General features: G+C 55.4%; 1 protein-coding gene across 12 annotated transcripts in view; it reads left to right on the top strand.

Moving 5' to 3' along the window:
- The window catches only part of KAZN (kazrin, periplakin interacting protein), a 406166-nt gene that overhangs the window by 340015 nt on the left and 44085 nt on the right, over positions 1-22066 (top strand). For all 12 annotated transcript variants that reach the window (XM_074377376.1, XM_074377377.1, XM_074377379.1 and 9 more), the window contains exons 3-6: positions 11997-12133; positions 15349-15519; positions 19512-19701; positions 21662-21792. In XM_074377376.1, the coding sequence (XP_074233477.1) occupies positions 11997-12133; positions 15349-15519; positions 19512-19701; positions 21662-21792 (629 nt within the window). The remainder of the gene's footprint in view (positions 1-11996; positions 12134-15348; positions 15520-19511; positions 19702-21661; positions 21793-22066) is intronic.

Raw genomic sequence — 22066 nt, 5'->3', positions numbered from 1 at the left:
AGAAGTCCAAGTTGTGTGCATCTGCTCACATGTGTAATTTCATAGTGCAAGAGTTTACCAGTCCTGAATGTATGTTTAGTGACAAGCTTGGCTAGTCTTTCGTCTAATTACATTCATTAACATTTAAATGTAAAGTCATTAATATATCTGGGCACAATGGTCTAGATATTGTATAGAGGTCTTAGTTACAGTAGACTTCCAGTCCTGCCATAAAATTCGTGTGCCCCACCAATTAAAGGTGTGGTCTCAGGTAGCTGGGGGCCCTGGCTGGGGCCCTTTGCCGGAGGACGGCAGCAGCCACGGTCTCCAGCTTCTGGCTACAGCACAGAAGCAAGGCCGACAGTGGAAAAGACAAGGAAATTGGTTCTTGTGATTTCTCGATGCCACGCCTTTGTTAGCTGCAGTCACCATCATCCTGGAAAAGGGGGGCATCAAAGACAATAGCAAAATGTAAAATATGAACTATTGCCACTGAGACTTTAGGGGGATCGATAAAAAACACCCCCTTTCTTCCTCTGCCAAACTAAGGAGTTTCAGACTCTCCCAGGAGTCAGATGAAGATCAGAATGTGAGTTTTGTGACTGTGAAAGCTGATGGGAGACGGGGGCTCAGATCCGTGGCCGTGGCAGCTGGTTAATCCTTTAGGCCAGAAGGAGACAGACATGCCTGCCCAGACAGCACAGGTGGGCACCTGCATTGCCCCATAGTAACAGCCGTCTTCACACCTTTGAAGGCCTCTGGATTGTAAAGCTCATCTTCAGGCACTGCTTGGTCTATGGGGTTGGCAGGTTTTATTGTACGCATTCCACAAAGGAGAACGCTGAGTATCTGAGCTGTCCCGTGGCTTCCCAAAGGCACACAGACAGTGGGAGGCAGAGCAAGACCTGAATCCTTGATGTCCTGCTGTGAGTCCCACCTGGACAGAAACCCGTGTTTTCCCAGCAGCTGTCCTGGGCCTGTGAGGTGACCCAGCGGGTCCCCCAGGAAGACCTGGGTCCTGCAGGGAGTTGGGATCTCATGGGCTGAGGCCACCAGGCTCCCCTCCTCCCCACCGCCAAGGCCAGCATCCTCCCCAGCCAGCGCTGCTCCTGACGCTGCCCACCTGGACAAAGTTAAGAGCATGAGCTCAGAGTCAGAGCTCCTGGGCTGAACCCTGCATCCCCCACTTACCCACGGAGTCAGCCTAATGGATCTTTGCCTCTGTTTCATTTGTAAGCTGGGGACCATGATGGTAACTACCTCACAGGCTTGTTACAAAGAAAATTTAGTGAAAACTTAGAAGGTATAGAATAATACTCAACCCATAAAAAACACAATAAATGTAACTGCTCCTACAGTGTCATTGTCATTGTCATCATCAAGGTCGGGGAAGCCCACCCTGCCCTTTGTCACTCCAGCACTGTCAGTGCACCTTCACGGATATCTTCTCCTTTAACTCCCCACACAGTTGCACACAGACAGTGCCCCCTCTGCCTACAGGACAGGGCTGGACTTTGAACCCAGGACCAACCCCAAGTTCACGTTCCTTCCTGAGCCCCAGGAATCCTGCAGGGTTCGCAGTGAGGGCAGCCCTCCCCTCGTCCATACCTGGAGCTGCCTTACTTCACTGCCGTCTCGTTGGTTGTCCCTGATGGCGTGAGGACCACCTCCCCCCAGTTGACAAGGGCTGGTATTTACAGAGCACTGGACATGCTCTGAGTGCATTCCATGTATAAAGCCAGTCTTATGAGGCACAGCCTATTTTTAAAACTTTTTATTAAAGTATGATGTAGCTACAGAAAAGCACAAATCTCGAGTTCACGGCTTGGTGAATTGTCACAGACTGAACACCCCTGTCTCACCGGCACCCAGATCAAGAAGCGTCACTGGCTTCCTGAAAGCTCTCCTGGGTCCTGTCCATGGACGGCTTCCTCCTGACTCCTCGCCGAGTGGATGAACTCTGCCCTTTTTCTCTGCCGTAAAGGCTTTTGTAATTCGCTCGTTCTCCTTAGATCGAGCCATCTGCCTTGGGAAGGGACCACGGTGGGTGCAGGCCTTCTGCTGAAGGTTGCCCGGGCAGCTTCCAGTTTGGAGCTTTTACAGAGAGTGCTTCTGTGAACTTCTCCATGCAGGTCCCTTGGCGAACATGGACGCACACTTGTTGGGCATGGGTTGAGGCCGGCACTCCATCCCTCTTTCATGGATGCGAAAAACTGGGATCTGTGACTTGCCCCAGGTCACACCTCTAGTGAGTGGCAAAGCTGGGCTTGAACCCAGACGGCTAGCTCCGGGGTCTGCTCTCTGTTGGCCGCCCTCCTTCTGAACTTGCCTGGGAAGAGGCTGTCTGTTGCTACCAGCTTGCCACCTGCATCTAACCTTGAACAGCCCGGCTGGGTCTCTGCTGGAGAGAGGGCATGGTGAGACCAGTCCCCCAGCCACTGGGTGCTCAGAGCAGTTTCCTGAAGGTTATAGAGGGTCTGATGAACCATCTTGAGAGTATGACGCCAAAGCCCAGAGAGGGTATGTAAGTTCCCAAGGCCACACAGCACACTGGCTTACACCCTGGTGTTCTGCCTCCCTGTCCCATACCTCCTTCTTCTCTCAGAGCCAAGCCAGCACTGTCCTCTTGCCTGAGAGTGACCTCACACACAGACATGAGCCTTTAAAAATAGTCCTTATTGTGTGGGGCGCGGGGCCTGTGGACCGATGCTTTCCAGAAATCTCCACCACCCCCTTCCCCCCACCCCAGTCTAGGGAATGTCACTGTTCCAGGCCCATCCCCTGCCACTATTTTTAGTGGTGATTTTGAGGAAGGAAGACTTTCCTGGACTTGCCTTCAGAGGCTGGAAAACAAGCACCACCCCCTCTCCGCCCCCAGCCTCCCCGTTCCCTCAGCAGGAAGTGGGGGCCTGGATTCCTGGGACTGCCACTCACCCTCCGGGCTTTCCAATGAGCTCCGAGCTCTTCAGAGCTGAGAGGTGGGCGGCAGCAGTAGTGTGCCCCTGTCCCCAGTTAGGACCAGGAACAGCCTGCAAAGGGCCCCCACGGCCCTCCAACCCCGCAGCATCTCTTATACTGTCTGCAGGTGCCTAATCCCCTGCTGGGGGCTGGCCTCGCCCCTCCCATTTAAGTTTTCCCATTGGGAGCCCCAGGCCTCTGGGCTTGGCAGGTGCTCTCCAGGTGGCTAATAGAGGCCACGTGTCCTCTCCTCCCATCACCACCCTGCCCGGGCTCCTAGACAGCCTTCCACCTAGTGATCTTGCAGCCTCTGCTGAAACTCTCCCAACAAGGTGTCTGTTCCCTCTCAAGACTGCCTGTCCCCTCTAGATGCCTCTCTTAGACCATCGCTTGGAATGATAAAGCACAGCCCAGCAGTCATCCTCAGGTGCAGGCAGGGCTTCTGCTTTCCACAGTTGAAATAGAAATTGTTATCCTACTTTATACATGAGGAAAAAGACACAGAGAGGTTAAGGAACTTACCCAACATCACACAGCTGGTAAATAGTGGAGCTGGGCTTCGAACCCAGGTCTCTCTCTACAGAGGCTGATTTCTCAGCTGCGGCTGGATGGACCCAGATCTCTCCCATGTTCCCTCTTCTACTGACACCTGCTCGGATCAGCAGTCCAGCCCCCATGCAAGGTCCCACAGGCATAGTTGGGCAGTATGATTAATCACCAATATTGAATAATAAGGAGATATTTAAAACATAAGAATTATAATCTGGAGTTTGGAATTCTCTGGAAGAGTTGGCAGGTGTGGCGATGCTGGGCCTCATTCAGTCACGGAATAGCTGCCCCTCTAGGCGGGACGTGTGTTCTAGGTCCCCACCTGCCCTTCCTTTCTTACTGATGGTCCCCGGTGGGGCCCTGTAGGCAGTGTGTGTTCCGCCCTGGCTATGGAGGTCCTCTCTTGAGATCCCCTAAGCTGGAGAATCAGGGAAGGAAGCAGCAGCTCAAACCCTCAAGTCATCTCTCCCGGACTCTTCACCTGCGTGGACCACACCTGGCGCCGCCCTGGAAGTACCGTCAGAGAGGCCCGGGCCCTGCCTTCAAGCGGCTTCTAGGCTAGCCTGGGAGACGATGGGCCTGAGCTTTCGGTCTGGATTGCCGGCTGCTGGTGCACATTCCTGTGGGGTGGGCAGGGCTAGCGGGACATCAGGGCCCCCCTGCAGCAAGTAGAGGCATGAACTATGGGCTTTGAAAACCCAAAAAGAAGCTGCATTGAATTCTGAAGAGGGGAGAAGGCCGGAAGCCCTGGGCAGAAAGGCAGGTGCTTAAACAGCATTTCCCCGCAGTAAACGCAGAATGTGGAGTGTTAGGTGGTGGCGAGTTCAAAGCAGAGAAAACCAGGGACGGAGTGAGGAGGGTGTCCCGAGAAGGCTTTGCTGAGAAATTGGCATTTGAGTCAAGACCTGGAGGAGGGAAGGAGTGGGCCGCAGGGACAGGTAGGGGAGCAAGGAGGGTGCTCCAGGCAGGGACCAGCAGAGACGCTGGGTGGGGGGTGGGGGGGTCTGTGTGAAGCAGGAGCAGCAAGGAGCCGGTGGGGGGCTGGGGGTGGTTGGGGAGGAGATCACAGAGGTTTGGGGCTGGGGGTTGTGTGACAGATCACATGGCCCTGATGGGCTGTTCTGAGGGCTGCGCTCGCCCTTGAGGGAGACAGGAGAGGAGCAGAGCAGGGGCACGATCTGACTTGCACGTTTAGGGGACACTCCCTGCTGACATAGACCAAAGGGTTGGGAGACCAGTCAGAAGGCCGCTGCATGGTGCAGACAGCGTGGTGGTGACACGGACCAGGGTGGGGACTGAGGAGTGGCGGGAAGTGGCCAGATTCTGATAACACACTGGAGGAGGAGCTGGCATGGCTTGCTGAGGAGTTGGGTGTGGAGCATGAGAGAAGTAGAATCAAGGAAGATCCTGGGGTTTGGGGCCAGAGGAGCTGGAAGGCTGAGGTCCTCATGAACTGAGCCTGGGGAGACCGAGAGGAGCAGGTTGTTGGGTGGGAGGCTTGTCAGGGACTCACTCTCAGATGTGTTACGTTGGAGAAATGAGGCTTCAGTAAATTTTGATAGGCAGACTTCAAAGCTGATGCTTTTAACAGAACTGTGTGGGCCTAAGAATCGCGAGACCTAGGCTGAGTCGCTGTGTGCTATTTTTTCCCTCTCTGGGCCCCAGTTTCCGCATCTGTAAAGGGAAGCTGAGCCGGAAGAACATTATGGTGGGTGTTTATTGAGGGGTTTCCCAAGCCCTTCTGGCTCCACCTGCCCACCCCTCCTTTCCCAGAATCTGTAGAGGCTGAAGGCGCAACTGGTCAGAAATGTTGAATGGAAAAGAAAGGGGGGCCCCCTGCTGGCAGCAGCTGGGATCGTCACACACAGGCTGAGGTCTCCTTGATCCTGCCCGCCACCCCTCCCCACCTCTAAGCCCATGTTTGTCTGGGGTCCACCAGCCTGGGAATTTTTACAAGGGCTCCTGGCCTTGGACCATCCAGAACCAGGCCAGCAGTCTTCTGAGCTCAGACTAATGGGAAATCTGACCATGGAATGAGGCTGTGCCCTGGGCTGGCAGGAGATCCTGCCAGGGGAAGGGGTGGCTGGAGGGGGATTCCTGAAGAGCTGCTGACACACACATGCACACGCGCGCGCACACACACATACACACCCTCCTTCCAGCAGTCACGGAGCAGTCATGGGGTGCATATAAGAATGTCAAACTGCCTGTGATGGAAACCTCAGAAAGCCCCTTTGAGACTGTAAGACAGATACAGAAACAGCGTTTCATAGCAGGAGCAACTGGTGCGAATATTTGGATCACCCACTGGTTTTGTGAATCGATGCAGCTTCTGCTGCTCACAGCAATGCGCTTTCATAGGAAGGCTGATGAGAGAGCTCTGTGAGGGGTTCAAGGTCAGATGCCAGGGATGCAAGCCCGGGTCCGTGCTTGAGCCGTGTGGGTTTGGGTGAGTAGGTTAACCCTTTGAGCCTCAGTTCCCTCCTGTATCAGGCAGGTGCAGCCCCACCCCCAGCACACGGTCCCAAGGAGCAGATGAGGCTGACCGGGCTATGTGGGGTTCACTGGGGCTTGGTGATTTGGGAGCCAGCAGAGCGGTGGGGTAGGAGGGTGGATGGGTGCCAGGGCCAGGTGGGCGCGGCTGCTTACTGCTTAGCCACGTTTCTTAATCTCCCTGGGAGCCCACTTCCTCATCTGTAATGTGGACTGACTTCATAAGGTGGTTGTGAAAATTAAGTGACAAAAACCCACTGGGGCTTAGAGTGGTGCCTGGCAGATGGAAATCATTTTAATATCTAGGAAGTTGAGGCTTGGAAGGCTATGTGACTTGCTTAAGGTTTCAGAGCCAGGGACAGACCCAGATCCCCTGACCCTAGACAAATGCCCACCCCCACACCCCACTCCAGGTGGTGTTGGCTAAGGCCATGGACACGGGGTTAGTGTTAGTGGTCAAGGCGAAGTCTCCTAGGACCTCAGAATCAAAGGAAGCTCGCAGAATCAAGCACTCCCATGCTGAGGGGAAACTGAGGCTCGGAGAGGGGAAAGCTGAGAGCCTGGTCCCTTACTGCCCGGCAAGGTCCACACTGCAGGCACTGTCTCAGCGGGTAAGGAGAGACCCTCACATGCTCAAAAATGCCCCCATAAAATCCTTTATTCTCCAGGCCCGTGGCCCCCAGAAGCTCAAACACTAAGAATTAGCCTGTGCTGTTCTTTGCACGTGGGCTGCGGCCTCCCATCGCCTAGGCATTGGAGGTGGGGGGGGGGGTGATTTGCCCAAGGCAGGAGGAAAGAGACCTTTCTTCTCTCTCTGGCCCCCACCTGCCAAGAGTTGCATTTGCAGAAGTTAAACTGCTCCACCCTGCCCCGTGTCTGTGCTAGGGAATGTGGCCTCCCAAGCCAGGGAAGGACGACGGGGTCTGCTGTGGAAAAGCAAACCTCAGAAGCTTGAGAAGAGTGATGCCCGCAGAGAAATCGTCACAGGGCTGCAGCCAAGTCCCTGGCTACACCCTCCAACCATGCATGCATCTGGCCTCCTGGAGTCAGAAAAATCAGTCCTTCCCCACACACCCTCCCTCCCATCCCCAGAGTCCCCACATTCCCGGGAGCCGGGCTGGTCTCCTTCCGAGATCCTGCAGGGTCTGCTGGGTATGACATCACCCGTCTCCATGGCAGTGGTTCCGGTGGTCTGGCTGCTGGAATGGAACATGCCTGGGTGAAGCCGTATGGCTGGGCAGGAGAACAGAACACTGGGGAGCTTAGGGCCGAGGCAGGAGGCCGGTCACAGAGGGAAACTATCTTGCTCATGGACCATCAGCTCACCTTGCATTAGGAGCATTCAGAGAACATTGAACGGGGTTTTGAAGGAAAACAAAAGCATATTTATGACAACGGAAGGAAGTACACGTTCCATTGTGTAAATTTCATAGCTGTGTCTGTAGTTTATTTCTTGGGGGTCTGTCAGTCTAACCTCCTTGCTTCCTTAAAGTGTTACAGTACTGCCCCCCGTTTTGGGGAGCCTCCCCATCTATTGGGGTGGCAGCACCTGGGGACGTTTGGGCTCAGTGGGGACACACACACCCACTTTCCCACCTCTGGCCAGTGCAGGCGTCCCCAGGCACTCCCCAGTCCTGCTCCTCTGTGTGCGTTTCCTAGAGTGGGTTGTGGGTGTGTATGCTTCTGAACAGCTGGGCAGACCGCACAGCGGCTCCTTGGCTCACACTGGTTCCAGAGGCACCTTATCTTTGTTTTTAAGTGATCTTCACTCAGCATTCATTCTGAGAGATTCGGCTTTTGTGTTTTCTCAGTCCTCAGCCTGGCAGGGTCCAGCCCAGAGTTGGGCAGAGAAGGGACCTCCCCACCCCCGCCAAGGGAAGCTCACGTGAAAGAACCATGGGGTGAAGCCTTTCGTGGGGGGCGGGAGGGTGACGGCCCTTCTCACAGCCTGCCTGGATCTGTCAGTTAGGAACACACTGAGCTGCACATGATGAGAAATCCCACAAACAGTGGGGTTTACTTTTCTTCAGTTACCAGGAATCCTGACCTAGGTGGTGCCATCAAGGGTCCAGGCCCCTTCTGTCTTTCTGCTCCCCGTTTTCAGCTCATGTCTTCATCCTTGTGCTCATAAGATGGCTGCTGTGCCTCAGGATGTCACATCCAAATTCCCAGCAGGAAGAAAGAGGAAGGGCAAAAGGCAAGCATTAATGCCAGCATCCCGTGACCTTCTATAAAGAAAACAGTGGTTTTTCCAGTAGATTTCTGTGTACATCTTAGTGGCCAGAACTGCGATATAAGACCTCTCTCACTGCAAGGTTGCTCGGGAAGTTGAGGGTTTTAAGTGGGCACAAACAGAATTGGGGTTAGGTAAGGTAAGGAGGTAGATGGGTGGAGACTTGATAAGGAGGAAGACGGGTGGAGACTAGTGTCATTCTCTATTAGACCATCAACCACCCAAAAGATAGGGACCATGTCTTGCTTGTTTCCATCCCCCGCATGGCAGCAAGCATGGAGTCTCCTACATAGAAGGTGCTTAATCGAAGAGTTTGAGGTGAGCCCCCCTCCCTCTTAGGGACAGGCTGCTAATCTGAAGGCAGAGATCCAGCCCGTGCTCTTGGGAGTCAGATAGGGGAAGCAAAACCCTCTGCCGCCCAGCTGAGGCCACCAGCACACAGCCCTCCACCGATGGACAGAAGAGACACGCACAGCCTCTCCGCATGCGCAGACGGTGCAGCACGGAGCCGCCAGGAGACCGGGGAGGCCAGCACGAGGATGCAGGGTCGCTCCTCTCAAGGCCATTTGGTGAAAGTGAAGAGAGGCCCAGCCCCGCGCTACGGGACAGCCTCCCAGAGCCTCCAGTTGCCAAGGGCAAAGCCTGCAGCTTGGTTCTTATCCAGACGGGGCTAAAGAAGGAGGCGAATCAGAGCCCAGGGAGGTCTAACTTCCCCCCGAAGGGCAGGGATGCGACAGCCACCGGCTGCTGCAGGGCACAGACCTGACTCCCTGGTGAACATCTCCCCACTGGGGCACAGGGCCCCCTCCCTGCCCGAGGTGCCCCCGGGGAGTGGCAGGGGTCACTTTGCTCGGGTCAGTGGCCCCCCAGGAGCCCCTCCCCTGGACAGTGCTCCCCCTTCGCCTTCACACCCCGCAGGTCTGAAACCCGCCCGAGACTGAGGGTCGGGTGCCAGCGCTGCCATTGACTGGCTGGGTGGCCTTAGTTTCCTCCTCTGTAAAATGGGATGATGATGATGATGCCAAAAATACCTACCCAGCCAGCTCAGTCACGGGAGGGTAGCCAGCAGCAGAGAAGATGGCAGATGGAAATTTCCAATTCCTCTGGGACAGCTGGGCTCAAGCTCTTCTGTAACATCCTTTCTGACCAGATTACATCTTTAGATGTTGGGTTTTCTTTTCTTTTTCTTTTTTCTTTTTTTTTTTTGCCGGGGGGGGGGACATAATTAGGTTTATTTATTTATTTTTTTAATGGAGGTACTGGGGACCGAACCCAGGACCTCGTGCATGCTAAAGCACATACTCTACCACTGAGCTACACCCTCCCGCCTTGGTGTTTTTTAAATGAGTTTCACTTGCAAGGTGGGCACAGCAAGTTAGAGCACAGGTGTGCTCCCTCCCACCCCCTCCTGACAGGAGAGGGAAGTGAGAGTCCTCTGTCTATGGCTCTCCTGTCCCGGCCCTTTAAGGTTCCAGCCCAGCGGGCCTGGAATTCCGGGCCACGGTGACCTGAGTTATTGCTCCGCCAAGCTGGCCACGAAGGAGACAAGTCCGGGTGCAGGAGCCCAGAAGCACAAAGCTGGAATTTAAAGGCTCCCCAACACTTGGGGTCTCCACTGCAGGGGTCTCCCCGTGGCTCCTTGCACCTGACAACACGGCTCCAGCCCACCTGCCTCCACCCCATTTTACAGGGCTTGGGGTGAGGGGCATAGGAGTCCCCCAACTCTGCAGGGTCAGAAGGATGCTAGCACATGTCCGGCGCTGAACTATGCCATACTTTTTCACATCGGAGGCTGAATTTGCAGGTTCAGTGTCCAAGACAAGATGGGGTGGCACCTTCACTGCCTGCCCCGTATCACTGCCCTCAGCTGGCCACGGGGCCAGGACCCTCCAGGGTCTGGGAGTAGAGGCAGCATAATGTAGGGTCAGGTGTGAGGGCCTTGGGGTCAGACATGGCTGTGTGACTCTGGGCAAGGGACTTAACCACTCTGTGCCTTCTCGGGCTGGAAGCTTCCAGAGCCGAGGAGTTGCTCTGCTCCCTCCCAGTGTTCTCTCCAGGGAGGGACCGGAGGTCTGGGCACCCTGGGAAAAGCCGTGGGGCCCACCCTGCGGCTGGAACCTGCTCTGAACAGGCCTGGGCTCGTCCCTCTCCACACCCTTCGCCACAGAGCCAGTGCTGGGAGGGGAGTCTGGAGGGAGCAGAAGTCACACTGCTGCGTGGGGCGCATGGCACCATATGTGTGTGTGTGTGTGTGTGACAGCTTTATTGAGATATAAATCACATAGCGTGCAATTCAGCCATTTACAGTACATAATTCAGAAGTTTTTATTACATTCACAGAGTTGTACATCCATCACCATGATCGATATTAGAACACGTTCATCACCTCAAAAAGAAGCCCCAAGCCCTTTGGCTACCACCCCTCCTTTCTCCAGCCCCCACCCCTTCTGCCACCCCCCACCCCAGCCCTGGGCAACCAATAATCTTCTTCCGTCTCCACAGATTTCCCTATTCTGGACATGCCACATATGTGGAATCATACAGCGTGTGGCCTTTTGTGATTGGCTTCTTTCACTGAGCATAATATTTTCAAGGTTAATCGTGTTGTAGCATGAATCATTGCTTCTTTTTATGGTCAAGTAATAGCCCATTATTTGGATATACCACATTTTTAACAATCCATTCATCAGATGATGGACATTTGGCTGTTTCACCTTTGGCCATTATGATGAAAGCTACTCTAAACATATATGTATACATGTTTCTGTGTGGACATGTGTTTTCATTTCTAGGAGTGGAATGGCTGGGTCATAGGGTAACTATATTATTAACCACTCGGGGAAGTGTCAGGCTGTTTTCCACAGAGGCTGCACCATTTTCCATTCCCACCAGCAGTGTATGAAGGTTCCAGTTTCTCCACATCCTCGTCAACACTTGTTACTGTCTTCTTTTTATATTTTAGCCACTCTAAATGAGTAGGAGTTTATCTCATTGTGGTTTTGAGTTGTATTTCCCTGATGACTAATGATGTCAGCCACCTTTTCAAGTGCTTATTGGCCATTTCTGGGAGAACCATCTGTTAAGATCTTTTGCCCATTTTTGAAAAGTGGGTTATTTTTCTTTTTATTATTGAGTTTGTAAGTGTTCTTTTTATACTCCAGATAGAAACCCCTTATCAGATATATGATGTACAAATATTTTCTCCCATTCCTTGTGTTGTCTTTTTTACGTTCTTGATGGTGTCCTTTGAAGCATGAAAGTTTTTCATTTTGATGAAATCCAATGTATCTGTTTTTTTCTTCTGTTATTCATGCCTTTGGTGTCATAGCTTACTGTGTGTTTTTAACGGAACTCTTTCCCCTGTGATGGGAGTGGGGACAGACGGTGCACTGTTGGGCTGGGCTGAGTTCTGGTGGGCTCAGAGTGAGCCCTGGGGGTCATTTTGGCGGGAAATCAAGGATCCCCTTAGCTTCCTGGGCCATGGGGGTCACAGGCTCACCAGGCCTCCAGCTCGTTCCCTCTGGGGACCTAGCCAGTTCAGGGCAGGGATAGACTTCAACCCAGGACTTGCTCCCCTGGTTGGATCAGTAAAAGCGAGAAATGAGAATCTGGACTCTAGAGCTAGGCGGGCCTGGGTTCGCATCCTGCCACTGAGTAACATGGGAGCTTGGGAGAGAAACTTCTTCATTCTGAAGCCCGTTTCCTCCTCTGTTAATAAAGGGATGGAGACAGGGTCCCTTCTCAGCTAGGACCACGGAAACTCACTCGCTTCTCTGTTCCCCAGCCATGAAAGCAGACCGCAAGCGCCTGAAGGGTGAGAAGACGGACCTGGTGAGCCAGATGCAGCAGCTGTACGCCACGCTGGAGAGCCGCGAGGAGCAGCTCCGGGACTTCATCCGCAACTACGAGCAGCACCGCAAGGTGGGGCCCTCCCCGCACACACACCCGCTGCCCCGCCCCCGCCCCGCCCCCGGCACCGCCCACAGCACCGGGTCGGCCTCTCCAATCCCAAGACAGGCACACTGCTCCCGTCGCCTCATCGGCACTTGGGGAGGCCCCTGATGTGTCAGGCCCGGGCCTGGGTGCTGAGATGAACCAAGCACAACCCCTAGTTAGGTTTCCGTGTCTCCAGGGCAGACAAGCCTGGACGGGAAAGCCCAGTCAGTGACAGTGTGGGCTCTGGATTCTGGCTAGCCTGGGTTCAGAGCCCAGCTCCCCACGTGTGTGCCCTTGGGTACCTCCCTTAACCTCTCAGAGCCTCAGTTTCCTCATCTGCAAAACAACGACCACATGCAGACCTTTTAGGGCTGTGATGAGGACTAGAGAAGATGATGAATACAGAGCATTGAGCATGGCACCTAGTACGTAGTGAGCACTCAGTAAATGTCAGCTATATCTTACTAATAATACCATCATAAGAGTGTGAAGAGAGAGCTGAGGAGAACCATGAGCCAGCAGGGAACTTTGTCTGCTGGGAGAGTCCTGGAAGGCTTCAGAGAGGAGGTGACATATGAGTTGGGCACTGTGGGGTGAGTAGGAGTTTCTGGTCAGATGACTGAGGAATTTAGTTCCGCAGATATCTGTCTGGTGTATGTGCTGTGTACATGCTGAAGAGGGTCCCAAAACTTTAAAAAGTCAGTCCGTCCAACCACGCAGGACTTAATGAGGTACTGTGTCTGCAGGGAGAGAGTTGTGATCTTCTAGTGTGTAGGGCAGAAAAAGTGTTGAAAACTGCCTTTCAAGTACATGACACCACAGGACGAGGGCTGTGACCCAGGTTCACGTGTACTCTGCAGCAGAAGGTAGGAGGCTCCTTAAGTTTCCTGGCTGAGCAGGGTTTGAACGCTTCTTTGAACGGTTGGTGGCAGTGGGCCGGATATGTGAGTGTGTTGCCTCTGAGCCAGAGTTGAGGGGCAGAGTGTCAGGGGTGGAATTTGAATTTCAGTGCTTCATGCCTACAGCCCACCGTTGTCTCTTCCGGTGACCTTCCCTCTCACCTCCCACGGATGCAGCTCCCTTCCTCTCCAGGATGGAAACAGCGCCAAGAGAGTTCCCTGAGCCAGGCCACCCACAGCCTGACTGTGGTCTGGAGCTTTCGGTGCCCTGGGTACCAGCCCTGAGCAGCAGGGCCCCAGCCTCCCCTGCCTGCATCCTCCCACAGTAGGTGAGCTGGGTCTCGAGAAGTCTGCTCCCCATGCCCACCATTTGCAGACAGAATGTAGCATTAAGTTGACAGCCTATGGAAGCAGAGAGAAGGAAACAGAACCCACCACCACCTGCTTTCTTGATCCTTCTCTGGGTAACAGACTTCTTGCCGTGTCCTCACTTGGTAGAAGGGACAAAGGTGTTCTCCAGGGTCCCTTTTATAAAGGCACTAACCCCATTCATGGGGGCTCCACCCTCATGACCTGAGCACCTCCCAGCTGGCAGTGGACAGAGCTGAGACTCACACCCAGGCGTCCTGACCCTAGAAGACACATCCTGGAAGGAGTCATCCCTCTAATACAGACACCACCTCCTCTAGACCGAGAAGCTGGGAGAGCAGGTGACACGGAAACTTGGGCGTCCTCCCCTCACCCAGGCTGGGAGAGCTGCCCTGTGATATCCCGGCCGCTGCTGTACACATGTTCTTATTCAGCAGTGCTTCTTGGCTGCTGTTTGCCAGGCTGCTGTCCTGGGACCCAGGTGTCTGCCGATGACTTAGAGTGGCACGTTCCTGCTCTCACCAAGCGTGCAGAAGGGCTTTTCAGTGTAAGCTCCGCAGGCACAGGGATCTTCCTCTGGTTCATGCCTGCTGATGGCATCCATGAATGTTGGTTGAATGACCAGTGTCAGGTACCAATATGAGACACAGGTTGGAGAGAACCCCAAGCTGCTCTCTTAGAAAGGTGGTTGGGGAAGTCCTCTCAGAGACACTTGAGCAGCATCCTAGTGATGAGTGAGCACCTGCTGTGTGCCCAGCGCCATGCTGAGCGCTGAAGGGATTATCTCATTCGTTCCTCACAATAACACCCCCCAGTACGTGCGCTATGATCCCATGTTACAGGTGAGGAAACTGAGGCATGACCGTCATTGCAGCTTGTTCTTGCAAAACCAGGAATCGACCCAGACTGTCTGTCTCTTCCCAGAACCTAAGCCACAGGTACAGCTCTGTGACAGCCACAGAGAAAGATGCCTTTTCAGTGTCTCCCTCGGCCTCCTAGTCTCTGGCACCTGGAAGTCAAGGTGCTTCAGCGACAGGGCTGTTAGATAAGGCAGGGTGGCCACCGCTTTCCCCATGGTCCCAGGCTGTGTGGAGACTTTGAGTCTGGCTCCTGATTTGGCGGATGGGAAGACCGTGGCTGGGTGGGTGGGCAGGGCCTCCTGCTGGGACCCTTCGTCTGGGGGAAGGACGCCTGCTGTCCTGATACTTGGCTCTGGCCAACAGAGGTCATGCCCCCGATTCCGCCGGCTGTTCCTTGCCTGCTGGCTTTGCCCAACCAGCACAAGCCCACAGCCCTTCCCTCAGCATCACGGGGAACACAGGCCATGGGGTGCCGGGCAGAGGACTGTTCTGCATTCAGTCACAGCAGCTAGCTGGGGGTTCAGCCTGTCCCACCATCGGCTGTGACCCTGTGGGACGGTGGCAGGGCCCCATGGCAGCCAAGGTGGCTGGACTGCAGGCGCCTCCTCTGTCCGTTTTCCTGTGACACACACATTACCCAGCAACAGAACAGAACCGAAACCCAAACCCACTGCCGACCCTAACTTTTGTCAGACTCCATTTAACTGACTTCCCTCACAGGAAGTCATTTAGTGTTTATAACAACTCTTTGAAACAAGCAGTATTGTCCCTCCACCCCCATTTTTAACTATGGAAAAACGAGACCGGACGAGTTAAAACAGCTTACCCATGACGTTCATTTGCTCATGTATCCACTGAAAAACATAACGGCTGAGCATCTACCAATGGTCTGTCTCTGGTGCAGTGTCCCAGCTAGTTTGTGGCAGAGCCCGGCTGGCACCCAGGGACTTCTTCCTCCGGGGCCGGAGCGCCCAGCCACGTGCGGTGCGCAGGGGCCTCCCCGCGGCTTCCTCTGGTCCCAGAGGAGGCCCTGCCCGCGCCCCCGTGCTGACGTCCGGCGCCCTCCCCACAGGAAAGCGAGGACGCCGTCAAAGCCCTGGCCAAGGAGAAGGACCTGCTGGAGCGCGAGAAGTGGGAGCTGCGGCGCCAAGCCAAGGAGGCCACGGACCACGCCACGGCGCTGCGCTCCCAGCTGGACCTCAAGGACAACCGGATGAAGGAGCTGGAGGCCGAGCTGGCCATGGTGAGACCCCTCCCCTCGCCCACCCGGGCCTGGTCGGGCATCTGCCGGACGCGATGTAATGTGCTGGGAGACAGCGCGCTCGCGGGTTCACCTGAGAGTCCGGAGTGGAGGCCGGAGGGGCGGGGCGGGGCGGGGCGGGACCAAGGCGGGGCGGGGGCGGGGCCAGGGCGGGGTCCGGGATGCTCCGTGTTTCCTTCCCTACCACGAAGCCTTTCATCCACCTGCCTGGGGCCAGGCGTGGGGCATGCTGGGAGCCCATCCACTAACCTTTGGGAGGAAATACACAAAAAAATTAACAATGGTTATCTCTGGGTAGTAAGATTACAAGTGACTTTTATTTCCTTTTTTTCCCTCCTGTTTTCATCTGTAGTGAAAATGTCTTAACTTGGGTCCTCAAGGAAAAAAAAATGTTATTTTTTTTCTCATCCAAAACAATCCCTCAGAATACTTCCAGACACCGTGTTTTCCTCAGAGATGTGCAGCCTGCATGTGGGGACACAGAGCCCAGGCGGTGTGTCTAGGCCTGGCCTAGCAGCAGAACCGAGGTCCAGAGCCCGGGAGTTCTGTTCTGCCTGCTCCTGTGTGACCCTGGGCTGTTCACTGAACTTCTCTGAGCTTCAATGACCTTCATCTGGTCTTGCGGTGAGGGTGAAGGTCTTTATCCCACCCTGCCTTCCCCGCCAGGTGGTTGAGAAACTCCAGGGAGCTCATCGCTTAAAGGGCCCTTGAAACCACCAGGGACTCAGTGCAGCGGTGGCTGGAAGGAGCGGGTGCAGGGAACTCCTGAGAGGTGGGGAGGCGTGCATGGCTCTTAGAGAGAACTGAGCATTCCACTGCAGAGCACTGATGCCGGCCAACAGTGTGGTTACTGCCATGGGTTCTGGGTTCAAATCCAGCCCTTCCTAGCTGTGTGACCTTAGACAAGACCCTTCACCTCTCTGAGCCTTAGTGCCATCAAGTCTCAAAAGGGATAACTGCGTATAACCCATAGGGCTTTGTGAGGATTTCAGTGAAATAATGCAAGAGATGCACTTAGCGCGGCCTGTACGTGGTGAGTGAGATGACAACAGGAGGCTTTCCTATGGGCACTTCCTTCAGGACCAGGGGTCGCCCAGGGCAGGGCAGGATCCACTGTCCCCCTTCTGGGACCAAGTCCTCTCGCTGCTTCCTGGGACTCCTTGTCCAATGCTGACCCCTAGTGGTCAGAGCTGCCCAGGCAGGAGGAAGCTACCACTGCTGGGTTCCCTCTCTGGGAACTTCCCATCAGTGGGGTCCTTCGTGCTGGCAGCCCTGCAGCCCAGACAGAAACTTTTCGAGTTGCAGATCTGGGAAGGGAGTGCAGAGTGAGGCGAGACCTCTGTTCTCCCAAGTCTTCCCAGTGTCCTGTGGATGGATAGATGTGTCCTCCTTGCCGTGGACCACTAGCCTCAAGCATCTTGGGGAACTGCGGGGTCTTTCAGCATTGGGAGCCACCTCCCTTCTGCTTCCCCCCTTGCTGTGCCCCAATAACTCAGCCTGCTTTGGTTCTAGCCAGTGAAACTCAGGTTCTTTCCTCCTCCCTCTGGAGGGCATCAGACCCCTCTTCTAAGTGTGAGTAGTTAGCTCCAAGTGGTGGATTTGCTGTAATGTCGGCACAGCCTAGGGCTCGGCGGCAGAGGGAAGGGTTGCAGCACTGGTGATGGGTCATTTCTTAAGTGACCCTGAAGTGCCACCAAGGAGATGGGGGCCAGGCTGGGAAACTCACACCTGCCCACAACACTGAACCCATGCGGAAGCTGCCTGGTCTCCCCACACACCCTGTGCAGCTGAAAAGAGCCGTTTCACTTGAGTAAAAGTCAAAGACAAAGGCTTCCTAAGAAGCAAATGCTTCTCTTGGTGTTTGGTGTTGGGGATGGGTGAAGCAGACCAGCCCTTGCCCACCACCAGCTCCAAGCACTGGGCCTGAGCTCAGACCCCCTGGCCACACATGTGAGGTCAGGGCCCACTCACACCTGACAGTGTCCCCCCAGAGCCTCCCTCCATCCCCAGGCTTGCAGTTGTTGGAGATGGTGTGGAGCCAGTATCTCCCCCATCAGTTCATGCTGGTGCCTCTGGGCTGGACAGGACAGGAAGAGGGTAGTCAGGTCAGCTTGTAGCAAATGTGCTGCCCCTTTGATGCAGATGTGCATCTGTGCAGCCAGAGTCCGCAGAGCACTGACCTTCTCGTGTCTGCTCGAAAGGTTCCTGTCCCGGGATCCTCCCAGCGTCTGGCAGGAGAGATGGTCCTTAGACAAGTGCAAGTCCTTTAAAAAGCCAGCAGAGGATTCCACTTAGCAGCACTCACAGCATCCCTCTGGGCCCAGGCTCACTCTCTGACATCCTGGAAATACATTCTGGCCTCTAGGCAGTTAGGAACCTTCATGGGCCTGTTCCGGGCTTTTGGGGGCGGAGGCACACAACTCTCGGCCCCCTTCCAGCTCCCGGATGGTTTGACCTCAGGGAGACGTAAATAATCCTGACAGCCTGCTACTCGTTGAGCAGGACAATAGACCGGACAGCATCCTCAGCCTTCATGTGAATTATTCCATGTCTGACTCCTACTTGTGAAGTGGAAACTGCTTCGTAATAGCAGTCACTAACATTTATTGAGCTTTTTTTTCACCATCAGCCAGGTGCTCTCCATAGCAACCATGTTATCCACATCAGACATGAGGGCATGAAGGCACGGAGAGGTGGGGGCCTGTCTCAGGATTCCCCAGCAAGGAAGTGGCAGAGCGGAATCAAATCCACGCAGTTTGATTTCTAAACCAGGGGGAGATTATTACCTGGCTTGGGGTGGCGGGGCTGACTCCTTCAACTCACCCTCCCACTGCCATATGGGTTTATATTCCCTGGGGGCTGGCAGTGGAAGGGGAGTGATTTTATAGATTCCTGGGGCATCCAAGCTAGCAGGAGCCCTAAAGATTGGTCCAGGCATTCCATTACACAGATGGGGAAATGGAAGCTCAGAGAAAACAACAACTTGTCTACAATAACACAGCTGGTCAATGTGATAACGGTGTCTCAAGCTTTAGGGAAAGACTGTTCATTTTTTGGCTGGAATCTCTTTCTCAAGAACCCCTGCTCTGCCTGGAAGAGCCAGGATCTTGGGGAAAGTGTGGACATTTCTGGAGCTAGGAGAGAGATGAGAAGGGGTCTTTCCATTTTATCTGTGTTCATATTAGAGGCAAAGCCAGCACTTACGGTGGCCCTGCCACCTGTAGTGACCCCCAAATTCACTGGAATCTCAGTGTGAGACCCTTGGCCCACTCCCCACGTGCCCCATCTGCCCTGGCATGAGCCTGGGGAGCCAGTGAGGAAGTAAAGCTGAATATGATGGAAAAAATACGCTTGATACATTGCTAGTATGTGCCCTTTTTCTCCCCCAAGTAATTTGTGCCTTGTGCCATGGAGGGAGGTAACCCAAAGCTGGGGGAGACCTCGGTCGGTGGACAGAGGAAGGAAGTGCTGGGTGACCATCCCACCTGCCCAAACTGGGCCCCATGCTTGTCCCTGGCATCCTTGTGTCCTGTGCCTTCTCATGATCCTGAGAGCCAGGCTGAGGATTTGCGCTGTCCCCAGCCTGCCCCGCACAGCACCTTGTGAAGGGACAGTCACACGTGGAATTTGGAAGGAAGTTAGGTGATGAAAGGCAGAACACCATCTTCTCACCATCTCATTCAGGTCCCAGCTGGTCCCTGGAGAACCCAAAAGAATGCGTGCTAAGCATGTCCTCGGTCCCCCTGCTCTCCGTATTTCTGGTCTCACATGGTGTTGGCAGGAACAAAGGGGTAACTGACCCCAAAGTAAGCCCTCAGGTGGTGGCTGACTGGCACGCGGGGCAGGGCTGGAGAGGCCCTGGTCCAGGGGTGGGCTTCGTGCCTTCCTCACGCTGGGGGATGATGGCCAAGCAGCAGGCCAGGAGGACCCCTTGATCATGTCATGTCCTTCCTGTCCCCTGGCTCTCTCTCCAGGCCAAGCAGTCCTTAGCCACGCTGACCAAGGACGTCCCCAAGCGGCATTCACTCGCCATGCCTGGCGAGACGGTGCTGAACGGCAACCAGGAGTGGGTGGTGCAAGCGGACCTCCCGCTGACCGCGGCCATCCGGCAGAGCCAGCAGACTCTCTACCACTCGCACCCCCCCCACCCCGCAGACCGGCAAGGTGAGTCCGGCCCAGCCTGGCCGAGCCGCAGCTGTGGGGGGCATCTCAGGAGGCCATCGGGCCCATGGTGGGAGGCGGCCTCTATAGTCACACTATAGCTGCTTAGAGGGGTGTGGGGCCGAGGTTACGGCTCATGTAACTGAGAAGTCTAAGAGGTGGACCTCAGGCATAGCGGGATCCGAAGGTTCAGACATATCTGGGTCTGTCTGACCCCCTCCCTCCAGCTCTCAGCTCTGCCTGCCTCCTTTTGTCCTCATCTTTAGGCCACCTCTTTCCACAAAACAGCAAAACCATCTCCAGCAGTTTCAGGCTTTTAAGGCCCTTGCAGCTCGAAAGTCTCAAGAGAGATCTCTGTGTCTATAGTAAATCCCCAAGAAGGACTCTGGCCAGCCAGGGTCACACGCCCACCTCTGGACCAATCACTGTGTCTAGGTATTGGGGTGGATGCATTGATTTTCCCATCTGGGTCACATGGGCATCCTCTCGCAGGGGAGAAAGCAGAACTCCTTGGTTGACGGCTCTGTGCCATCACAGGAAGTGTGGAAGGGCCAGAAGTAAATGTCACAGTGCTCCAGGCACCGGGGGTAGGGAGATACTGGCCTCTGGTCAGCACCTGCAGCCGCTGGCCATAGTACAAGCCCCAAACCCCTCTGTACACCTGCGGCCCACCTGGCTCCACTCTCTGTCCCTCCTGTGAGTGGCCGCGTTTGTGTGACAGGTGCAGGCTGGGGACAGGCAGCTCCAGGCCTCTGGAGCTTGCAGGTCCTGCTGTCGCCTACCTGGGAGTCCCTGGCTTCAAAGGCCTCACACACTTCCGTATGACCGCATGGCCATTGGCAGCAAGGACTGGCTTTCTCAGTAATACAGCCCTCCCTGCTCACGTGGGCCTGCACATAGTAGGCCCTCAGTCTTGCTGAACAGAAAGCACTTCCTCCAGCCAGTGCCAGCTATCTGCTGGGGGACTTGGGCAGGCTTCCAGGCCTTTGACGACCACTGACTGGGCACCTACTGCGCACCAGGCACTGTGAACTCTGGGGTTTGCCATGGATAAGACATCGAGGGTGCCCGCCCTCCTCGAGCTGGCCCTGTAGGGGTGAAGACAGACAGCACACGTAACTAAGCTGACAAATAGAATGATTACGGATTGCAGTCAGTGCAGGGAGAAAAATCAATGGAAAACAGGTGTTTTGATAAAAAAAAAAAAAGTGGAGAGAGTGGTAACTGGGGGAGGACAGGCTGAGATTTGAATGACAAGGATGTGCCCGACAGGCAGCAGGACCAGCAAAGGCCAAGGCAGGAGGGAGATGGGGTGTCGGGCACCGTCAGAGAGCCGGTGTGACGTGCGCTGAGGCTGCTGGGGTGGGCAGGGCTGTGTCCCTTCGGCCTGGAGGAGGAGTGCACATATCTACCCCCAGGTAAAGAGACCAGACGCCCGGCTCTCACTGCAGTGAGGAGTGGAGGCAGGGAGGCTCCCTGGGAGGCTGCCATGGTCGCCCAGGAGAGAGTGGTGGCCTGGGCTCAGGTACTGGCAGTGGGGTTGGAGAGAAGTGGCCAGACTTGGTGCTGCTGCTGAGGGGGATGGGGGTGTGGGGAGAGGAGCCAGCGGTGGCCTCCAGGCTTCTCGCTGGGGAAGCTGGTGCTGACCAGTGGTTAGAATGACACCAGGTCCAGGCAGTGGAAGCATTGTGAGGACAGTCCTGGGGTCCCTGGAAACTCCTGCCCCTTCTCCTTAACCCTGTTAGAAGGGGGCCGAGTTGCGTCCAGAGGCTACGGGAGATTCTTCCCGGCCGCTGCTCTCTGGTGCTGCGTGGGGCTGTGGACTAGAGGCGGGGAGGGGAAGTTGAGTCTGCATCTGTGTTCTCATCTGTATGATGGGGGCGGGGGGTGGAGTCACCCGCAAGGCAGGGACGGCGAGGACAGTCTCTCCACCCCTCGCTCACTGGCTGCCCCTGCTTTCCAGCGGTCAGGGTGAGCCCCTGCCACTCCCGGCAGCCCTCCGTCATCTCCGACGCCTCTGCGGCTGAAGGCGACCGGTCGTCCACGCCAAGCGACATCAACTCCCCTCGACACCGGACGCACTCCCTCTGCAACGTAAGGCCAGCAGCCGCAGGGCCTGGGCGCCGCCCCGGGAACCGCAGGGGCGGGGGCGGAGGGGGGAAGATGGACGCACTGTTTCCTCTCGTCCACCCAGGGAGCGTTCTGGCGAAGGCATTTCCTGTTCTGTTCTTTCCTTTTGCAAGAAGAGATGGCTGTGGGGAGAGAGGCTCCTTGTGTCCGGGAGGGCAAGGAAAATCCAGAGGAAGGCGGGCCTGGGTCGGCCGCAGGGTCCGTGCGGCCTGGGCTTAACGTCTGGTGGGCTGCGTCT

The sequence above is a fragment of the Camelus bactrianus genome, chromosome 13 (assembly GCF_048773025.1).
Source record: "Camelus bactrianus isolate YW-2024 breed Bactrian camel chromosome 13, ASM4877302v1, whole genome shotgun sequence".
NCBI classification, from domain to species: Eukaryota; Metazoa; Chordata; class Mammalia; order Artiodactyla; family Camelidae; genus Camelus; species Camelus bactrianus.
The sequence above is the reverse complement of the archived record's forward strand: the minus strand, read 5'-3'. Positions and strand labels throughout refer to the sequence as shown.